We start from the raw sequence: 21,421 nt of genomic DNA on the forward strand, positions 1-21,421 counted from the left end.
AATACCTTGCTAACAAATCGAACAATCAATAATCCTAATTCAATAATACAAGCCTAGTTGCAACCGATAAAAGGCGTACCACATACGTTATTAGTCCCTGGCGATTCTCGGTTTCCCTGGCGAACTGCAACCGCCTCGTGTGTTAACTTTTTGTGTGTGTATTGTGGCAAAAACATAAACCAGTTTAATTAAAACTTTGACGCACAAAACCAGAAACGCAGCAAAAGAGAAACATGGCTTTTAAGCCTTGCTCCCCGGACGACAAGGTGGCTCATGTCCATGTCCATGCCCATGTCCGTGTCCGTGTCTGGTAGCTGTGTGTAAATATGTTTTTAACTAGTTTAGTCCGCACCATGCATAATCCAATTGGCCAGGGCGAGGAATCCGGGACAGTAACATCAACAGCAAACTGCTGTTGCATTCAGCAGCAGGTTTTGGCCAGGAAATGGCCTCAACGGCCGGAACCGACCCAAAAGCTGGCTAAGTGAGTTACGGCGACTATCATGTGCAACAGGCCCACCAAAGGCAGGGAACATCATTGGGGCCAATTACGGGTTGAGGTGATTTCACCATCATGTGTGTGAACGAACCAGATTCATTGCTATTGATTTTTGGCACTTTTTCTTACCAAAATAGCTTTAATACTCTTTTGAGTAAAATAAATAATATATATGAGTTATATTTATTGCCGAAAACCTGCATTCCCATGATAAATTTTGCAATCATTTCACACTTGGCTGCCTTTGCATTTCCAAATTCATAGAAGAACAGAAAAACTGGCACATATGGAAAAAGTTTTGTGTTTCGGACTGCTAAAATATTCAAAATGTATTCGCACATTCGATCAAACAAAACATTTATTGCTTATGAATATTTAAAATGCATTTGCTTTCTATTCCCACTACATGCAGTACTTATTTTCACAGCTAAATAAGCTCATGAATTTTAGCCAATGTTTCTATTTGCTAATTTGCGAAAGCCGCTTAAAAAATGAGACAGCTTATATGTTATCTTAGTTCAGATTTCTTCGAAATGCATCTCTTTTCATTGGTGTTTTCTCGGGCTCCTCTTTCAGGTTTCCATGTCATAATCTGATTGACGTTATGTTTTCTATTTAGCCAATTAAGCTGGGATTAAATTTTTGTAACTATATCAGCCAAGCATAAATTATCCACTGCAAGCTGTCAGTTTCGTTTTCCCGGACTCAACCAACTTGTGCTCGAGCTAACCATTTTCCAGCTTATCGTATTCATCTCTCTAAGTTCCTTTCGTAATCATGGCAATGTGGAAGTGATGTGGGAGTGATGGGGGCCTAGGCATAAGAGGATGAGGTCTAGTTGCAGGATTCACAGCTCATATCCTGCAGAGCATCCCTGCTGCCATGACAACAACTAGTTGCTGCCTTTGTTGGGCATGCAAATTTGCAGCTTTCGTTGTTGCATGCACGTCAGCCATCGGCCCACATCACATGCAAAGTTAACCATGGAGCTCCGCCTCTGCATTTATGCACAGAATTGCGCAAGAATCAACAGGACCTGGAGCTGGGTCCTGGGATTTATTGATTGCTGATGCTGCTGCTCCGCTGCTGCTGCTACCACCGCTGCCTCTGCCACCACTGCTGCTTCTGTTTCTGCAGGTGCACAAAGCTACACCCACACTCACATTCATATCCTTGGGCTGCTACAGATACACAAATAGATAAATGTCCTGGCTTTGCAGTTGACTGCTCCTCCACATTGTTGTCGGCCGTGTCATGATTGTGTGTATATGTGTGTGTGTGTATTATATGTGTATGTATAAATTAGCAGGCAGGCGACTGGCAACAAGCAACATCATCATTAGCAGCAGCTGATGCTCCTGCTGCTCCTTGGTTGCCATATTTCATGGTGGCACTGCCACTGCCACTGCCACTTCATCCAACATCCACCAGGCACCACCTATCACCCTTTCCAGCCATTGTGGTGTGCAACTTTTGATGGCTGCACAATAAAATTTAATTAACAGCAGCTGGCTACTGGAACCGGAGGAGCTGCTGTGGGATTCGCACATGCCATCCTCTCGAGAGCTCCCTGTTGCATGCAACAGTGTCTAACACATTGACCTTTGTCAGCCAACCAAGCGGATCAGCACGGCAAACTGGTAAAAACAACTTCATTTAACTGACAACAAAACGAAGGATGCGAATGAGGCAAAGCCAGCAGCTAGTAGATAACTTTGTCTGGCCGTTCACTGCATTTATTCATTTCATTTGAAAAACAAATATTTGCACTCAGAGCACTCGGCACCGTCAGATAGTTTTCATATTTTCCACAGCATTCTCTGAATTTAATGAAATTCAGCTTCATCTATCTCAGCCGAAAGCGCACACAGAATGCAAAAGCCAACTTGGCCTTTAGTTTTTTCTTTCTTTTTTTCGCTTGCATTGGATCGAAATTGGATTTTACATTTTCGCGCATTTTCACATTTTCAAATCAGATGCGAATGCATTATTAATTAGTTGGCCGACGTTGCCATGGAGGCTGGGCATTGTGAAACTTTTCAAATGGATGCCGTGCTAATGCTATTTCCATGTAGAAACCTGAAACTTCAAAACGTATTGCGTATACGCCATGGTGTGTTCATTTTTGTATTTTCGGCCAAATGGAATGCGGCGAACCTCTGGCTGCCGCTTTACATCATGCTTTGCGGTTGATTTGGCACACAAACCGCAATTGTTCAGCGCTATATAGACGTCGATATAGGTACTATATATAGTATTTGTGGATTGCTATTTAGCTCATGTTAAGCCCAGCTGTGAGGTTCAAATTTATACTATAAACTCTTCATTGAATTAAAGCTGCAATTTGAAAAGAGCTGTGAAAATTGCTTTTTATATGCCATGAAATAGGAATTATCGACTTGCAAAGTGGAAAGTATTTAGTTCTCTGGGAAATTGGAAACTTTAAAGCTGGTCTTAAATACAAAGCTCTTGTTTTTTTCGTCACCTTCATGCATTTTGTCAAAGTTTCCTCCTGCTGCAAACTTGCTGGGCCAAAGTGTATGAAACAAAAACATGACTATGGACTTTTTGGGCAGACAGGTGGAAGTACTAATGCATTCTTCTCTCTTCCTCCCCCTTGGCTTAAACCAAAAAATCCCTTGCTGACGTCCTGTGGCTTTTGCTATTTTTTCCGCACTCCATCCCACAAATATTTTGTTGATTCCAGTTTCATCCAGTTTAAAGTGGAGCAAGGTTCTTCGGGTTCTCTACTTTGGTATTTTTTGTGCACTTTTACCCTGGCAAATAACTTTGCACATGGTCGAAATTCATAAAGGTTGGATGACTGCGTTGAGTGGGGCCGAGGATGATAGCGCCGTGGATGGGAGATAACCAAAGGATAGCCCTTTTTGGTAGCCACCAAGGTTGAGTGTGAATGTGAGCCGGAAAAATAATTGCTGTGCAGCAACTTGAAGCGCCTCGACCCGTTTCCCCATTCCCATTTGAACTCCTTGACTCTCCAACGGCAATTTAATTTCTCAAATGGCAAACAACTTGCAACTAATGAAAATGCACTTAATTTGCGCCACGCTCAAGTCATTTGGAACAAATTGCTGTCTGCCGGCAGGCAACGATGTTTTCCTCTGGGCGGGCGGAATGGGGCGGGCTTTGGTCTTTGTTAACGTAAACATATTGCCAACATAATCGAGTATCAGTGAAACGAAGAAGAAGAAGAAGAATTCCTTGAGTCAAAGAAAGAAGACATCCTTGCGCTTCATTGGATAGAAAACTTTTTACGAGTTATTTTCTCCTCTCCATTCTTTGGGCACGCTCAATTTGGTGGGAAATGTTGGGAAAAAAAGGATTGGAAAATGTAGCTGGGAAAATGCTCTTGCATCTGCAGCTAAGCCCTAAACTCGTCTGTCCTTTTAAGCGCCGCAATTACTGCCGACAGGCTGGCAACGCACTTTGTAGCATAAACCATATACCACATACCATATAGTATATGCAGTACGTGTGAGTGGGGCAGTTAGTGCTGCGTTTTCCCCTCATTTGCCATTGTCCTCGCAGCAGGACCAGAGAAGTGCAGGATTTATCCCAGTTTTCAGTTTGAGTTTCCGTTCAGGGGATTAAGTTGTGCTAAGTGGAAAGCAGTTAGTTGCATTGCTCTGGCGGAGATCAGAGATTTGGCTGCTGAAAGTGGTTGCTGAAAAACTGAGACAGAAATTGGAAATTGCCTGGCCTTTGTGTGTGGGTAAACAAAAAGTGAATATAAATATTTGCAAAATAAAATTGAGAGAATTTAAATGTATTTATTAAGAATTTTTTACAAATATTTTAAGTTTTTCTTTAAGCATAAAAACAGTTTGAGCTCTCTTCTTTAAATATGAAAACCTTCAAAATAAATTCAATAAATGGAAATATTTTCCACAAAAATGTTTGAAGATATTTAGTTTGCAGCCAAATATTGAAAGGAAAAAAATAAACAAAAAATCATAATAAAATGAAACAAAAATTCACAATGGCAAGCCACAGGAAATAATATTTGTGTTGTGGATACAAAATGCGGGCTGTTTGATATCCTTATCTGGACTTTCTAAAGCATTCCTGAAATTAATGAATTTGTGGCCATAGCCTGCACACGCTCTATACTCGATTCTGTCATATTTAGTAGATTTTAGTGGCAATTCAATTATGTGGTTACATTAAATTGCCCACTGGTCCACATGATGGCCAGTATCGGTTCGGAGCACTCGCATCTGCCGCTCATCGATGCTTCAGAGTCTGGCCAATAAGAGGTTCTGGCGAGTTAATTAAACTTTCCGAGCCGAAGGCTTTCAATGGCCAGATGAAGATGTAATTAAGAGATAAAGCTGAAACAATAAGTACACACACACACACATCATCTCTATGTGTACGTGTGTTACGCCTCCTTTTTCAAGATGCCGCCCACCTGGACAGTCCGATGCACGGCTCCAATATCGTAGAAACAAAGGGGTCGGAGGTCAGGCCAGGTCCTCGCCGTTGTATTCCACACAGAGATAAGCAATCGAGCGGAAGGAAAGATATTGAATGACCAATGAACCATGGCAGACACTCCTCCTTTTTTTTCCCAACTCTCGATTGATTGGAAAAATTGCAAATAATCAAGGACATGGACATGGAGGGAAAAGGCCAGCTGACAAAAGCCTGGCTAATGAATAATAACCGTAATCATCGTTAAGATGCAGGCATATAAAAATATAGAAAAGCGAACAAAGAAATATAACAATAAAAGTGGAGGTGGATTTAAGAGACTCGACTAAATGATGCTCATTAAAAAGAAAAGAAATTATATTAGGAAATGCGAAAAGAAAACTAAATTTAGTCAAGGTAATGGCTTTACTTTCTCTTTTAAAAGGGAATTATAAGCACGAAAATAAATATTTATTAAATATGTTTATACAAATTTTGTTGATTATTTTTGTTTACCAACAAGAAGTAATCTCAGTCCGCCAACAATAAAACAATAAAAACTTACATAACAAAAATGATATCACTCCGATCCGTATGCCCTAAATATTTAATGCCCAAAAATGACTTAAATTTCGCACAGGTTTTCAAGCCCCTCCTCAAACATTTATCACCAAATTTAATAGGTTTATTAGCCCGAACCTTTGTGCCCTTTTGAGATATATATCCCGTTCATAAACCTGACATAATGGGAATCGGAATCGCTGTCTGGCGGCGGGCATTTCGAGGGACAAACGAATTGCCAGCGAGAAAATGTCATAAAAATTAACGTGCCATCGTAAATATCTGGGCGTTTCGCCAGGCACATATATGTATATATATATATATAGCAGGGAGATGTTATATTTAAGTGCAAATATGCGTAAAATTGTTCAAACGACAACCCATGCACAGCAGTTACAGTTATACATTTTGGCACATTAAAAAAAAGAAAGGAAAGAAAGGAATGTAAGGGGAAAACAAAACGAGAAAATGGCGCGGCAACTGGTTGCTAGTCCTTCGTCCTTTTGGCTCCCCGGGTAACCGCCTCTTTGAGTATTATTTCCCCACACTCAGACATACATATATATGTATACAATACATATATAAAGTATGGAAAATGGTCTAGGGCCGCCCTCTCCAAAAATTTGCCCATCGAGGTGGCCGCAAGGCAAATCCCTGCAATTACTTTGTTGGCACTTTGTTTTGGCTTGCCTTTTGAAGTTCCTATTTTCGGGGTTCCCAATTTCATTTTTTTCTGTGGTTTTTTTTATAAGTCCGCCCTTGGCAGCGGGCTATTAGAAGGTTTTTAATGGCAACTAGAGAGTTAGCTCAGAAAACTACCGAAAGCCCTCATATGTGTTGCGTAATGTATGTAAATGTATTTATTTGACATCCTTGAGGGGAAGGAAACCTTTGGCAAAAGCAAATAAATGTTAATTTAATGTTAATATTGTTTACTCTGCCAGCCGCCTTGAAGGTGCAACAAAGACAGCCTATTCCCCAAAGGCAAACAAATAGGAAACCAAAGTCAAGAAAGTGCTTCTTGGCCTGCGGCAAGTGTAAAAATAAAAAACATACGTATAGGGCCGATGGAAAACATGCAAAATTCATTGGGCAAATGCCAAGGAACAAGCCAAACAGCTGCTACCAACTGCCACAGGATGGGGGGGGGGGATGTGTGGATGTGGATGTGGTGGTTATCCCACCATCAAGGAACAGGACATGTGTAGGCGTGCGGAAATTTAATAAGAACTGGATTTTTATGTGCCACGCATACGCAAATAAGCGTTTTAGCCCCCCAAAAGGCAAATGTGTATTTATGTGTTCCAATTGCGATGTTTGGCCTGCCGTAATCACGCTCCATTGGGCGTCTCTAATTTGGCATTAATACACCCGCCCTCTCAACATACATAGCGACCTTTGACTCCTTCTCTTCCCACTCGAATGACCTCCGAACTAATGATTTGATTTATCTTCTGGTGACCGCACAAATAAATTGCCCCACCTGCGTGGCATACTTTGCGGCGCCACAGTAATTGATTCAGCTGGTGTGGCAAACAAATTAGGGTCACAAGTCAAATATTTCTTCATTAAGTTTGGTTGAATAAGAATGGGTGAACATACCAGCCCTTTGGATAGTATTTAAATTTTATTTTAAAAGAAAATCCTTAGAATTTATAGAAAATATCCGAGTAGGCAGCTTTTAGAAAATATCAAACTTCACATTTAGTTTCAACCTGAAACCTCATTAGCTCCCAGGCATTCGTTCGAACACGAATATTTTTTTCTAACCAAAATTCTCGTTATATACCAAATTGTTAAATAAAAAAAAAAAACTATCACAATGTCCAAGGAAATTCATGTTTCGAAGAAATCTACCAAGAAGGCTAAAGATCTTAGCCCTTCATCTTTGGAAGGCTTGGTTAACCAGGTATTCGATAAGTCAAAGCAGCTTAACATGTCTGTTAAGGAGCAGCGCAAACTTGTCCAGGAGTATCTAAATGCAAAGATCGAGGATAGTGATGATGTGGAGGAGGGATATGGTAGTGAGTCCGACTCTGATAGCGATTGCGATTCCGAGGACGATGAATATTCCGATTTCGAAGGAGATTCCTATTCTGAATCGGAGGAGGAAACGGAGGAGAGCAGCGAAGAATCTGAATCGGAGTCTAGTGAAGATGATGAAGAAGCCCCAACAGTGGCTTCTAAGATACCTGAACGAATCGTTATTAAAACTCGCAGTGATTACAAAAGTGATCAAGATGCCAAGAAGTCGGTGAGTTCTAGCAAGGTAAAAGAAGAAGAACCAGATGTAAATCACCTTGAGGCATATGTGACTCCATCCAAATCCTCTACCCAACCTGCATCCCGCATACAGCGTCGAGTAAGCATGGCCGGTGCCTTGGCTGCCCCTTCAGCAAGCAATTCCTTGGCTAATACTGAAGGAAATCCAAAGCCTTCCAAATCAGAAAAGGCCTAGACCACTTCGATAGCAAATGACGTGAAAGCAGGCAAGTCTGGAAATACAAGAACCCACATACAAGAAGGAAAACCATTGTTTGGGTCAAGCCACTAGCTAAACGTTCCTCCGAAGAAATCAAGCCAGTCGTTAGGCTTCCCGTTTCCCAGGACTTAAAAGCTTTTTACCATTTTTTATTAATTTAACTCATTTCATATTTTACAATATCCTTTTGCACATCTTATAACTAAATTGCCTGTAATTTTTGAAAGTAAAAAATTTATTAAGAATATATTGACTTTGATTTAAGTGATTTTTTAAAACGGTTTATTGATATCCTTGAATCAAAATCAAGTTTGTAAAAGTCTAATTTTAGTGCACTTTTAAACGATGACGATGATGAATCCAATCGAAATTTGCTTGACAATCAATGATCTTATCTTAGCCTAACCTCGGTTCATCGGTTATCGAAATTATTTCGATATTTAAGGTGACCATGTCAGCCTACTACAAGGTACACCATACAACCCTCATAAATTTGTATAACCTGCCATGTTGCCATTTTGTAAAACACCTATTTTCGGCAATTTAAATTAATAAACTTACCAAAAAGTAGGTCATATTTAATTTGATATTTTCGGGGATTCGGGGCGTTGAGCAACTTTAATTGGTCTCTGCGGGGGGTTGTCAGGTGGAAACTTTTGGGGCGTCAAATATTTGACCTAAGTTTGCTTCCACATCAACGATAAATTGGGTGATTTTGTCAGCCAAATGTTTTTTGGGAAAGTTTGTGGAATAATTTGCAGTTGTTGTTTTGGCAGAGGCCTTTCCTATCTTCGTTGTACTTTGCCCGGCCATAATTTATGCAAAAAATCTAATGAATTTTTCATGTACAACAGCAACACAAACAGCCGCAGTGGCAGTGGGGCAACAACTTTGCGGAAATTAATGAAAATTCATGAGCGAATCCTGTTTTTTGGGTGCCAATGGCAGGGCCCTTACTTCGATTTCCTTGCTTCACGCCTGTCCCCCCTGCCCCATCATTAATGAGTGCAAATTAAAAGCTGCCTAAACATTAATGAAAACCAAAGAAGCGAGAAAGAAATGGGAGAAAGGAATGAAGGGCACGTAACGTCGGCCGGAAAATGGTGAAAAATGTGTGACCCAAGTAATAAGCAATCAAGATTTGTGTGTATTCTTTTATGGCAAATTGGAAAAGTAATTGCACATTAAATCCATTGAAGCGCAAAGTGCCGACGACAATGGCTACAACTTATTTGCATTTAATTAAATCAATTTGATCGCATCGTAAATCGACCCCGCCCTCATAGCTATATCTATAACCGATTGTGGGCGTTGAGTTCAATTTATTTGATTTTATTTTTTGAGCTCTTAAAGCCAATTGCTTGGGATTTGCATTTGATTGAGTTTAGCTGAAACCAGCAAACCTGGCATAAATCCATACAAAATGAGAGGGCGGATGCATTTGCTGACTTGCAACGAGCAGTAAGCCGCAGGATGAGACTCACCGGGATGCCTAGCAACCTTTGCCGTGTTCGCCCGAGGCTAGCAATCAGTCATCATATTTGAAATTTTGATTTCGATTTCGATTCCGGTCCAAATGCGTATTCGATTTGTAGATGGCCCAAAAACCCACGACGCTGCTCGTTTCCATTGCAGTTTGGCAAGGCAGGACAAGAATGCAGTTCCATTTGGGGTCACTTTTGGAAAAGGAATTTCTAATAAATCGCCCACAAAGTGCAGCCAGAGGTAGATAGGAAAAGGCACTGGTCGTATTCAAAGGACTTCATGAATGAAATGCAAAATTGATGTGCACATACCTGGCTCTGTTTTTGCAAAACTGCATGTTTTATATGCACGAAAGTAATGTTTAACATGCAAAGATTGAGCTGAAAATGTAGATACAAATTGAAACAATATAATGCTTCTCATTCCACTCTTTCATTTTGAAATTGAAGCTGTAACCTTGGCTCACCTTTTTCAGTGTAATTTGAACTTGGCACCATGCAGATGACCAAAGCAGTTTCTCGGTAATGAGACAAGCAAGTTCGTTAGGAATTTTTTGGAAATTTGTTACCCACAAAGACGTTAGATAATGAATGAGAAAAGCGGATTTGTTTGTGTGGAGCTCTTTAAATTTGATGTCTTAAACCTAAAGATAGGTTTTCGATTGAGAAAAGAGATTGAAATTGATAAAGGTAGAAAACTCAATTGATTGCTTAGTTGAGAAGAAGAATTTACTTTCCCAAGACTTTGTATGTGAACCTCAAACATCTTTGAGTGCTTTCGGTATCCTTTCAATACGTCTATCTATGGCTCATATCTGTCTGTAAGATACATCAACTACAGTCATATTGATAAGTTGTCATTCTGCATTGCACTTTAAAATACAAATATCTACAAGTACAAAAAAGTGTTTGCTATCCGTTCGCTTCATGCATGGGCAGACACTTTTCATTGCATATTTTGAGGCGTCATCAAAAATGTCTCCTTAGACTTGGCAACATTTCCTTAACTCATATTCCATGTGCCTTTCAGAGCCCTTCATATCTTGCTCATCCGATAAACAAACAAACAATTTTTGGACAGGTACTTGACACATATTTGCACAGTGTTGACATCCGGCAGTCTCTTGCTGGATCAACCGTAGACAAATAAACATTTTCCTTGGCTCACAGAATGTAAATTGAACTCCCTTGAAACTCCCCTCTAAAACTCTATATCATTTTGTCTACTGTATCTCTGGTCTGGTCAGAAGTGGCACTCAATTTATTAGTCCTAGGCTGAGGCATCAAAGTGGCTGCCATAAAAACTTTATATTTATGCTGGACGTTCGTTTTAAAGTGGACGAAAAAAAAAATGTAAAGAACTGGAGGCAGCCTAATTGCGTGCCAAATTTGTTTGGGTCACTGGCGTCGGTTGCCTGGAAGGGGCCAAAAATATTTGTTTAGAAATGTGGCTAGATAAATCAACGAACCACCCACACCCAGAAAAATCCAGAAACAGTTGGCATACCAAAGAGGAAAAAACGCCCCTCTTCGTGCCTCGATTTCCATGGGACTCCCAACGAAGGACGTCAAACGTGTTTAAAATTTATGAATAAAATGAGTTCGCATAAATCAAGGAGCCGGCGGCGTCAGAGAGAAAATGAAAAACAGCTCAGTTGCAGCAACATGTTGGAGGAAACAGCACAGGAAAAAATATACTTAAAATCTTATCTTCTAAAATCTGCTTACTCATTCAGAACTAATAAGCTTCAAATGGGTCTTCAACAAATCTTAGGATTAGCAGTTGAAAGGATTCTAAAATTTTGAAGAGTTTAAATGTGTTTTTTACTAAAATTTAGACAGTTAAAATACCAAAAAAAAAAATATTTTATAGCTTTTAAAACCTTCAAAAACTTTTTATACAAATATGTAAGTTTTAAAATTCCATTGGTAAAGTTTGTTGAAAGTTACAAAGTCTGTTTATATTTTGAAAGCTGCATCAGCAAAAATCCTTTTGAGCTTTTGAGTTACTAGTTTCGAGCTGAAAACACTTAATTTTTCCATCTGTGTGGCTTGTCCTGCCATAAGGAATGCCCCACTCAAAAGGAATGTGCGGCAGCAGGACCCGGAGCTGCTGTGAAATGCCGCCGCTTATTTACACTTAATAAAGCTCCCAAGCAGCGACAACTTTTGCAGCTGCAACTAAGCCGTGGCAAAAAAAAAAAAAGGAAAAGAAAAGAAAATGGGGAAAAGCCGGAGAGGCAATGCATCGTCGGTGCTTTTTATTTGTTTGTTATTCTGTTTGCTTAGCGCGAGTGGCGCATGTGTGTGTGATGGCATTAAACGCTTAGCAAGTCAAGTAGGCAGGAGCAGGACTTTAATGCATAAACAGATCCTGGCTGTTATATGTGTACTAAAGCATGTAGGTGTATGTATGTTTACTTGTTATGCTGCCCTTTAACGAGCTGTGCGGAACACTTGCATCATGTTTGCTTTGCCATTGGCCCTGCCACAGTTTCTCGTCCTCACTGGATATCAAAAAACAAAAACAAAAAAAAAATAAAAGAGAGAAAGTCCTTTGCCTTTGCCTTGTCGTTGTCGTTGTCATGATTAATGTCCTTTGTTATTATTTATTTTCTTTGTGCCGCCCTGCTTCCCTGACAGCTGTTCGCCTTGCTCACCCTGCTCGCCCCCACCATTGACACGTACTGTCAACGCAAGTATTGTGGCCCGCGGGGCGACTTTAACGCATCTTTTATTCTGGCCTGGCCAAAGGAAAAATATGCCTTGTTTTCGTATTTTCATGTTTCATGTTTTACAACCATTTTTGCCTGGTCTGGTAATTGTGTTTTAAGCACCAGTTAGCAATGTACTTTATATACTATTTATTTCTGGCTTTTCTACAAAGAAGTATTCCTTTTTGAGTTTTACATTTTCAATGTGTAATTCCTGGAAAATTTGTCAAAGAATCAAGGCTTAAATCTTTGTTCTATTGTTTTTTGTCTAAATTCAAACTTGAATTTGTGCTTTTTATGTGTTTGCTGTTTTGAAGGATTACAGATTGTCTTTTGTCAGACTTAGCTTTTCCTGTTAAAATATTTAATTTTGAGGATATGATTAGATTGCCCTTTTCGTGAGCCCAGAAAATTGATTTATTTTGTTATTCATAAAACTAAAATATTTTCCTTTGAAACATGCCAGAAATTTATCTTTAGCTTTGAAATAGTCAAGAGAAACTGTAATTTGTAAAATCTAAATAAAAGTGTTTACCCTTACAAAGTATAATCTCTCAAAGTTAAACATTAAAACATTTACTAAACCAGAAGTGGTTAAAATGTACATAAAAGGTTATCAGTAAAAATGTCACCCTTTTGGCCCCAATCTAAATGCCATTTTTCTTTAACTACCCAAAGGGACAATGTAGATTTTAAATTTTGATCCTGATTCCCTGTTTTTATTATACATCAACTTCCATAAAATCACACTAGTTCAAGTTTTGAGTATCCCCTTAAAAATGTGTGTTTGGACTTTTACGTTGCTGGTTTGGCTGTCTGGGGTAAATGCTGCACGTAATCAGGGTGCGGACATTCATTATTGTCATTAAAGATGTCGGCAAAGCTCTCAACGCTCGCCTCCGCATATTACACATACCACACGTTGTCCTGGTCACACGTGCCCATGTCCGTGTGTTTGTGCCTGCGTCGTGGCCAGATGACAGGAGAAAAAATGTCGTTATGAAATGAAAATCTTTCTTTTTTTTAAATGCCTTGACCCAAAAGCAAACAGCAGGCAGAACCAGAACCAGAACAGGAGGGAACCTGGGAAACTTTACCCAGGAGCGAGTCTCATAAGTAAACAGCCCTGGCCAGGCGGAAAATTCCGAAGGAGCTTCCTCTTAACTATGTGCGGTGTGCCGGTGGACATCAATCAAAATGTGAGAAGGGAGGGCTGGGCTTCCCGATGAGGCAACTGCCACAGCAACCACAATAAGGGAATGGGAAATGCGTTCGGAATTTTCAATTTCGCCGTGGGGGGGCGGCAAATTTATTAAATTGTTGCGTCTCCAGTGTTTGCCCAGCAACAACCATTGGCCTCTGGCATAATTTAGGCTGGCCAAGATTTCCCTATTGGGAAAAAAGTGAAACTGTGAGCTAACAATCAAGCTTGCAAAAAGAATCGACCGACGACGACGGCAACTTATCAATCAATTCCGAGCGAGCACAAAAGGATGATTGCCGTTGCGAACCCCCCATCGACATCACAGATTTTGATTTGTTGATTGGCAATCCGGTCTGAATGCGGGCCAGGCTCTGGCCATTTCCTCCTTGCGGTCGAAGCCTGTGCCAAGGATTCTTCACTTTTCATTCTCTTGTGTAGCAAATCGAAACCGCCATAAATAATAGTTGCATCACCATTGCATCGACGTTCGAGAAAAAGGATGACGTACAGATAGTTGCTGTCCGACGGGGATTTTGTTGCCGTAAAAGCTTTTAGCCGTTTGGGTTCGCAGGATGCCTCTTATTTTTATTGCCACACTCGATGGCCAGTGCGCATTTGCATGGCTCAACGATGGCGTTAAAATGGCCTATGAATGCGGCACGTAACGCCACATTGCGCATACGCTGCGTGGCCTTATCAGTGGGCGTGTAGAAGAGAAGAAAAAAAACAGAATGAAAAAAAGAAGGGCAGGTAAAATCGGAAAAACAATGCAGCCCCAGCTTACCGGGACAATGGCCATGAGTTCGCATATTTATGAGCCCAGTCTGTGGAACTCTGATCCCTTGGGTTGATTGGTCTCTTTAAGTTTCCATTGTAGAAGAGCATTGGAATGCCATCGCAATTAGACCGCTCACTTGCCACAAAATTGCCTGACCATCTCATTTAATTAGTTTCTATTTAATATTGCCTTTTTCCGTCTGGCATTCAGGTCACGTCTCTGTTGGCCTATTGATAAATAGACAGACGGCCTGTGTCGCCACATTTATTGACTGTTTTTCCCCGACGGCCCATGACTTTCGCAGCAGACTGGGGGAGGCAAACTGAACGTTTATGCTTCTTGGTTCCGGATGTGGAGTGCACTTCACTCTGTCGACTCGACAATGCTGAAAGGGCAGAAAGAAGGATAGAAAGGACTCCATATGGCCAAACAATGTAGCCACTCGACTAACTACACAGAGAATAAAAATCAAGTTTATCGCACTTAAGCAAAGAGTCATTAAGAATTTTATAGTCTTCTTGGATGTCAGGTACTTAAGTGAAAAATGGCAAAGTTTTTCCGATTGTTCTTTTGGCACAAAAGTTTTTAATTGTTTTTAGCATTTATTGTGAAGAGGAAGGGTAGAAACTTTATTTTATATTTGTTCCCATTTAAATTGGAACACTTTTAACCCTTTTTTAATAATTAAGAAACTTTGGTAGGTCTTCAATCGGAAAATAAATTCTTATAAAATTCTAAGAACGTATTAAAATTATTCTCTAACTGTGCCTTAATGGAAAAGTCCGAGCAATTTCCAATTCGCTGTGCTACTTTTTCCGGCTGTCTGATGAATTCATCAGAAAATCTTTACCCATCCTCGGGCAAACTCTTTTTGTGAGAAGCTACTTAATTTCTGGCCATTCAAAGAGCCCTCTTATCGCCAAGGGACCGGGACCCTCAGCCCGTTGAGATTAATATTCGCTTGGCCTTTTTGGCCGGGCTGCAATTATTCAGCAATTAAAAACAAAACAGCCAGAAATGTGGCATTTGTGGTGGTGGTGATGGTGGAGGCTGTGGCAGCCAAATGAAATTACTTTGGCTTAATTAATGGCCAACGAATGTCGAAGCGACGTTGTCACAGGGCAAAGTTAAAGCCAGGCAAAGACCACGAAAACTGTTGACAACAAAGTTCCAAAGTGACGCAATTTTCGGGCGTGGGTAGACCAGGGAGTAAAGTAGGGGCAAACAGGACAAAAAGGACGTGCGTAACACATGATGCTAGTCCCCAGGAAAATGGTTGGAGGCAAATTTTTCACTGGCAAATTCCCGATGCGATGCGGGCGTTCTTCTTGTTGACGTCACACACACACGGAGACACGCTAACAGACAAGACATTTGACTAACGGCCCAAAGAGGATATTTTCGGGGCCAGGAATTTGTAGTTGTCTTCGCCTGTCGACTGGCAAGTGTTTGTCTGCGTGTGTGTATGTGTGTGTCAGCCATGTGCGACATGCTCATAAAAAGCGTTTATTTAGCCAAGAGTCAGGCAAGCGACACATGACACCACCAGCAAGAAAAACATCAGAGGATGGGAGGGCTGGATGCTTTTGGGATCTCGGGGGTGTCGAGAGTCTGCTTAGCGACGTAATGCTGATTTGGCTCTTACCACATCATTATGTCTCAACTGAAAGACTGCTCTGCTCTGCTTTCCACTTACCCGCTCATAATGGCATCGGTTAAACAACTCTTTCATGTACTCCCTACTAACCAAAGATTTTTCCTTTTTTTCCCTTTCTTTCAGGCTGCCAGTTTGTTAGGACGCTATGCATACCGCACTCCGAGGTCTGCTACGATGGTGAGTAAGCGATAAGACGGCCGACACCCAGTTAAGATGGACTTAAGCCCCAGATTGTGGTTATCAGGGAACAAAAGGACGCCACTAAGTTCGTGGAAATTGAATTTACCGAGCAAGAAAAGGGATTAGCAGCATAGTTTCTAGGGATGAGCTTAAATATTACCACGAAATTCGTGGCATTAAGAATGCTAAATGACTTCGAACGTTTAATTCATTAGTTTCCTTTCGAAGGAGAGCGAGGGAGACTTTAATAAGCCATTAAGTAGAAGTTTGTGGAGGAAATTAAGAATGCAAATGTGTCAGCAAAAAAAAAGGAAACACATTCCATTTAAGTATGCAAAATGAAGGGGAAAGTTTTTCGGTTTTTATTCGATAATAATGAATTTAAATATTCAGCTTCAACAAGTTGCAGAGTTTGCGTTCGAAATGCATAAAATTAATTATGGGAAACCATTTAGTATTCAAATATATCCAGTAAAAAGTTTGTGTTGGGAAAGCCAAATGAGGGGATAATGTTTTATAAACTTGAATAATCATAAAGTTGGATAGGAAATTAAATAAAGTTTTGTTAAAGTCTATTTGTAGGTATACTTGACACGTCTCTTTTATTGCACTTCTGAACGAAGAATCCAATCGAAATCTGATCTTATCTTAGCTTAACTACTCGTTTCATCGACTATCGGAGTTTTATCGATACTTAAAGTGACCATGTAGTCAACCTACTACAGTTGTTTTCGGTTTGTGTTTTTGTTGATATTTAAACAACACTTGCTGCAAAATTAAAAATATTAATACAAATTGATAAAATGAAGGTTAAACTAAATATTATCATTTCTGCAAACTAAAACAGGATAAAGTTCGTTGTAAAGGAATTAAAAGAAAAGCACATAAAACGGCTTGGCTTTAATCGCTTCAAGCTCTCCAAGCCCCAAATGCAATAAAGGCTTTCACTGTCGATTTCCGCTGCCATTACCCCCACTCTCTACCCACCACGTCTGTTGCCAAAATGCATCTCGAGACAAAAACCTCCATTTTGTGGGTCAAAGCACAGGGAGTTGTGGAAAAGCAAAGCCATTGCCGGAACACTCAACCGGAGAACTCGAACTCTGGCCCCGGGCATATTATTCGTATTTGCAGAGCGCTTCAATGGCGGGTCAGAGTTCACCCGAAACGACACCAAAACAAAGTGTGAGATGGAACTAAGGAGCAAATCAGGGTAACCGGAGGATGTGAAGGGTGCCGACTGCCAGTGCATTATCGAGAACACACTCAATTACTTATGTAAGCACAACGAGCGGTGGCGGCAGCGGCAGCGGAGGGCTAGAGAACAATTGGAAAAGCAGCTGCAGTAGGAAAAACGCTGCGAAAAATGGCGAAAATTGCAGAGAAAATGGTTGACCTCAAAAGGGGGAGCCGTGGAGGGCTTGGCTTACACATATGCGAACTGCAGTTGCCGTTTCAGTTTCAGTTCCACTCGCAGCACTGCACTGCTCCGTCCGCAGGAGAATCATTTACATTATGCAAATTACGCCCGAGACAAGCCACAAGGATATGCATTTAAATGGTCGTAAATCAGAATGAAAACAAAAGGTGCTGATGGCAGGATCCGGGGGAACACGGAACGGGGACACTGAATGAACCATTGTAAGACGACCGCCATTAATGCAGTTACATGCCCTATTAATATCGGGACTGATGATGACAATAGCGCAGCAAAAATGAAAAACACAAAGCAATTACCAATGAATTTTTAGCAGGTTTAAAGTAGTGCAGGCTGGGCAAATGGAATAAATTAACCTTTACGATCAGATAATATAGAGTAGTCAAAGAGAGATTGAGATAGTAAGGGTAGAATGTTTAAAAGTTGGAATTTTTTCATTAAAATTATATTTTTGTGGCACTTTCTTTAACTTTTAACTCAAAAGAGGGAGAACCTTATAATTTATTCATTTTAAGTTTTTCTGTCAACGGCAACTTCTGCTGCTTCAAAAGTTTTAAGGAAACAGGAAAACTCAAAAATATAATACATATATTTAAGTAGAAAGATAAACTTTTCTTAAGATAAATACAAGAACTGCCAAGTCAAATGGCTTAACCATACCATATACTTAACCCATTTATTTTCTTCTTAAATTTCCAGACAACATATTCGGCAAGTGCATTCCAACCACCGGTGTCGACGTTGAGGACATTGAGAAGTAATTAACTTGATTTGTCTAATCAAAATCTATCCTTTGTTAACACATTGTCTTAACTTTCTTTAAAGGACACCACTTACTGAGGAGCAGTCCCGTGTGCTGGCCACTATGCTGGAGGAACTCCAGGGCGCCGGCTTAGGATGGGACCATCCGTACGTGCAGTGCCGCATCCAGGGCTCACTATTCTCGCTCCAACGACAACAACAGCTTCCACCCAATCTCTGCGCAAACTTGGCACCGGCTCCTCCGGAATTCGGAGATCCGGCCAGTGCATTGGCCTATGTGCGCTTCACGCCGCCGGAACCGGAAACCGAACTGGAATTCTACGAGCAGCCTGGTAGCCCTTCGCAATTCTTTCCGGCATTGAGGAAGAAGCAGGTGCGAGAAAATGACGTGGAAGATGTGTACCTCAACAGGATGCTGCAGGATCGCAGAAGGCTGAGGCATGATCCTTCGGAGCTGGAACACTTTGGCAAGATGGACGGACACGGGCAGAGTGCTCAACTGGATGCTCCGAGCATTATGGATGCCTTCTTGGATACCGAACGCCAGAGAATAGAGCGGGAGCAACAGTTGGCAGCGGCTGAGCAAGATGCCGACCGACGGGCCGAACAGAATCGCTTGGAACTCTATCAGATTCTGGCCGCGTCTGAGCCCGATCCGCAACCATATCAGAGGAAGCCAGCGGCGCAACCGATTGCCATGGATCAACTGGAAGCGATTGTGGAGCAGCAGCAGCAGCGGGAGTTGAAGGAACAGCAGGAGCAGGCAAAGGCACCGGTCTATGTTCCACCAGAGGAGGTAAACGAATCGAGTGAACTCTATTTCCCGGACAACTTCGCCCCCTTCAAAAGAACAAGGGGTCGCTCTAGGGGGGGATTGGCCGACGAGGTGGAGGATGAACAACCCAAGCGTTCCTTTTTCCGTGAATTGGCTGGCGAACAGGGATTGGTACAGGAACCACCTTTAAGCTTTAGACATTCGGAAACCGAACTGGATTCCACTCCCGAGTTGGCCAAACGACGTCCATCGGCATTCAATCAGCTAGATCCTTACGATGTGAACTTGCAGAACCAGGAATTGGCCTTCGAGTCGGGATTGTTAAGAAATTCGCTAACGCCTCTCGAAGAGGAGGCCATGCTGGCCTCCAACAGTTTTCCCAGACAGTCGAAAAGTCAGCGCGTTTACACCGAAGGTGGACTACTCCTAATGCCGCAGGATGCACAGCAGGACAACGATGGCATGCAGGCCGATGAGCCGGAAAATGTGAAACAATCGATCTTGGCCAATATGTTGGGATTTGCAAGGCATGAGCGACTGGATGTGAAGAAACCAGGTCCTCTGCTAGGTCCTCCATCCTTAGGCTCCTCGGAACTCAGCAATCAACTGGAGACCGACAAGGCACGGAAACTGGATGGCAATGGGAACAAGGAGGTTCTGCCCGCTCACATCAAGGGCAACGAAGAGGACGATGCTCACAAGAAGAAGAATGTCATGAAGCAGCACTCGGCCGAGGATCATGCGCCGCACACCGTTGATACTGAATATGTGCATGTGTTCGTCAAGAACCCGTGAGTTTGGATAGATTTAACTAAAATTACAATATAATAATTAATAATTATATTAAATCACCTGCAGGATTGACAGTTGGAACGATGGGCAGCGCATCATGAAGGAGCTGGAGCAAATACTACACATGCAGGGATACTTTTCTTATTTAACGTGAGTCTCGGCGGCACTTTCCTCCAAATACAACCTCCAACTTTAATACCTAACCCCCATTTAGCGTTCAACAACACGAAGTCAGCTTCAGGGTGAACTCAAACAACCCCGAGCGCAAAACCGCCGGCGATGTGGCACGTACCATCAACGAGAACCGTGGCGTCAAGAACAACATCCAGCGACGCGTCGGTTTCTATGTGTTGCATGCCGGCGTGGGTGATGTGATTAAGGACCTGCAGGATCCCAGTGTTTCCTCTTCACGAATCGAACTGGCCGAGCAGGGTCCGGATGTCACCCACATCATGGCCTACATGTTCGCCGGTGCCGGAGCTGCCGCTGTGATCGTGATATTCGTAACTCTCATTCTGATCAAGCGGCACGATCGCAAACGGGATAAATTAGGCGGTCTGCAGTCTGGCATTGCGGGGGCAGAGACCTGCAGTAAGGATTACCAGGAACTCTGTCGGGCAAGGATGGCTGGAAAGTCGGGCAATGGCAGCGGTGGCAATTCGGCAAGCGGAGCAGCCGGCGGTGGGTCAAACGAACCGGCGCCAAGCGGACGGATTACATCGCTGAGCAAAGAGAACGAAGGACGCCCGCCATCCTCGCGATCCAGTACATCCTCGTGGAGCGAGGAGCCAGCATTGACGAACATGGACATCTCAACGGGGCACATGGTTCTGGTGAGTAATAAAGGACGTTAGCTGTAAGCTATGCTATATATCACTATTCATTACATATTCTATATAGTCTTACATGGAGGATCACTTACGCAACAAGGGGCGCTTGCAGCGAGAATGGGAAGCTTTGTGCCGCTATGAAGCTGAGCCCAGTGCTCGGGAAGCTGCCTCCCAGCCGCAATGTGCGGGTCTAAACAGACCTGGAGCACCCTTGCCATATGACCACTCCCGCGTAGTGCTAAACCATCTGGCTAACGCCGAAGGACTCGACTATGTCAACGCATCAACGATTGTAGGTTTCTAGCCTTACATTAGTATTACTAGAAATTATAGATCCTACCTCTATTTTAGACCGATCACGATCCACGCGCCCCCGCCTATGTGGCCGCCCAGGGTCCACTACCATCGACCTTGGCCCACTTTTGGCAAATGATCTGGGAGCAGGGAGCCGTTGTTATCGTAGCTCTCTGCCGCCTGCAGGAGAACGGGGAGGTGGCCTGTGCGCGCTATTGGCCGGAAGAAGGTGCCGAGGTCTATCACATCTATGAGGTAAGAAGAGATTTGGATTAAAGATCAATAAATATAATTTTAAATTAATTAAATATTTGTTTATGGCTTAGGTTCACCTTGTTAGTGAACACATATGGTGTGACGATTACCTCGTACGTTCTTTTTACCTGAAAAATCTGCGCACAAGTGAAACCAGAACGGTCACCCAGTTCCACTTCCTTTCCTGGCCGCACATGGGAGTTCCTGCTCAGGCCAAGGCTCTGCTGGATTTCAGAAGGTAACTAACGTATTTTAATGATAAAAATATCAATAAATATGCCT

General features: G+C 42.0%; 2 protein-coding genes across 3 annotated transcripts in view; both read left to right on the forward strand.

Moving 5' to 3' along the window:
* LOC108102557 overlaps positions 1 to 21,421 on the forward strand; it is a 44,714-nt gene that overhangs the window by 16,637 nt on the left and 6,656 nt on the right. For both annotated transcript variants that reach the window (XM_017207628.2, XM_017207627.2), the window contains 8 exons: positions 15,937 to 15,990; positions 18,131 to 18,188; positions 18,257 to 19,759; positions 19,827 to 19,910; positions 19,975 to 20,593; positions 20,661 to 20,882; positions 20,942 to 21,139; positions 21,211 to 21,377. In XM_017207628.2, the coding sequence (XP_017063117.2) occupies positions 15,937 to 15,990; positions 18,131 to 18,188; positions 18,257 to 19,759; positions 19,827 to 19,910; positions 19,975 to 20,593; positions 20,661 to 20,882; positions 20,942 to 21,139; positions 21,211 to 21,377 (2,905 nt within the window). The remainder of the gene's footprint in view (positions 1 to 15,936; positions 15,991 to 18,130; positions 18,189 to 18,256; positions 19,760 to 19,826; positions 19,911 to 19,974; positions 20,594 to 20,660; positions 20,883 to 20,941; positions 21,140 to 21,210; positions 21,378 to 21,421) is intronic.
* LOC108102559 (bifunctional lysine-specific demethylase and histidyl-hydroxylase NO66) lies at positions 7,317 to 8,004 on the forward strand. The gene has a single exon (XM_017207630.2). It carries the CDS (start codon positions 7,317 to 7,319, stop codon positions 7,950 to 7,952), a length of 636 nt encoding a protein of 211 aa, XP_017063119.2. The 3' UTR covers positions 7,953 to 8,004.

The sequence above is a fragment of the Drosophila eugracilis genome, unplaced genomic scaffold, assembly GCF_018153835.1.
Source record: "Drosophila eugracilis isolate 14026-0451.02 unplaced genomic scaffold, ASM1815383v1 contig_575, whole genome shotgun sequence".
Classification (NCBI taxonomy): domain Eukaryota; kingdom Metazoa; phylum Arthropoda; class Insecta; order Diptera; family Drosophilidae; genus Drosophila; species Drosophila eugracilis.

Excerpts from the sequence above, each read along its gene's own strand:
- LOC108102559 (XM_017207630.2), top strand. The coding sequence starts at position 7,317 with ATGTCCAAGGAAATTCATGTTTCGAAGAAATCTACCAAGAAGGCTAAA.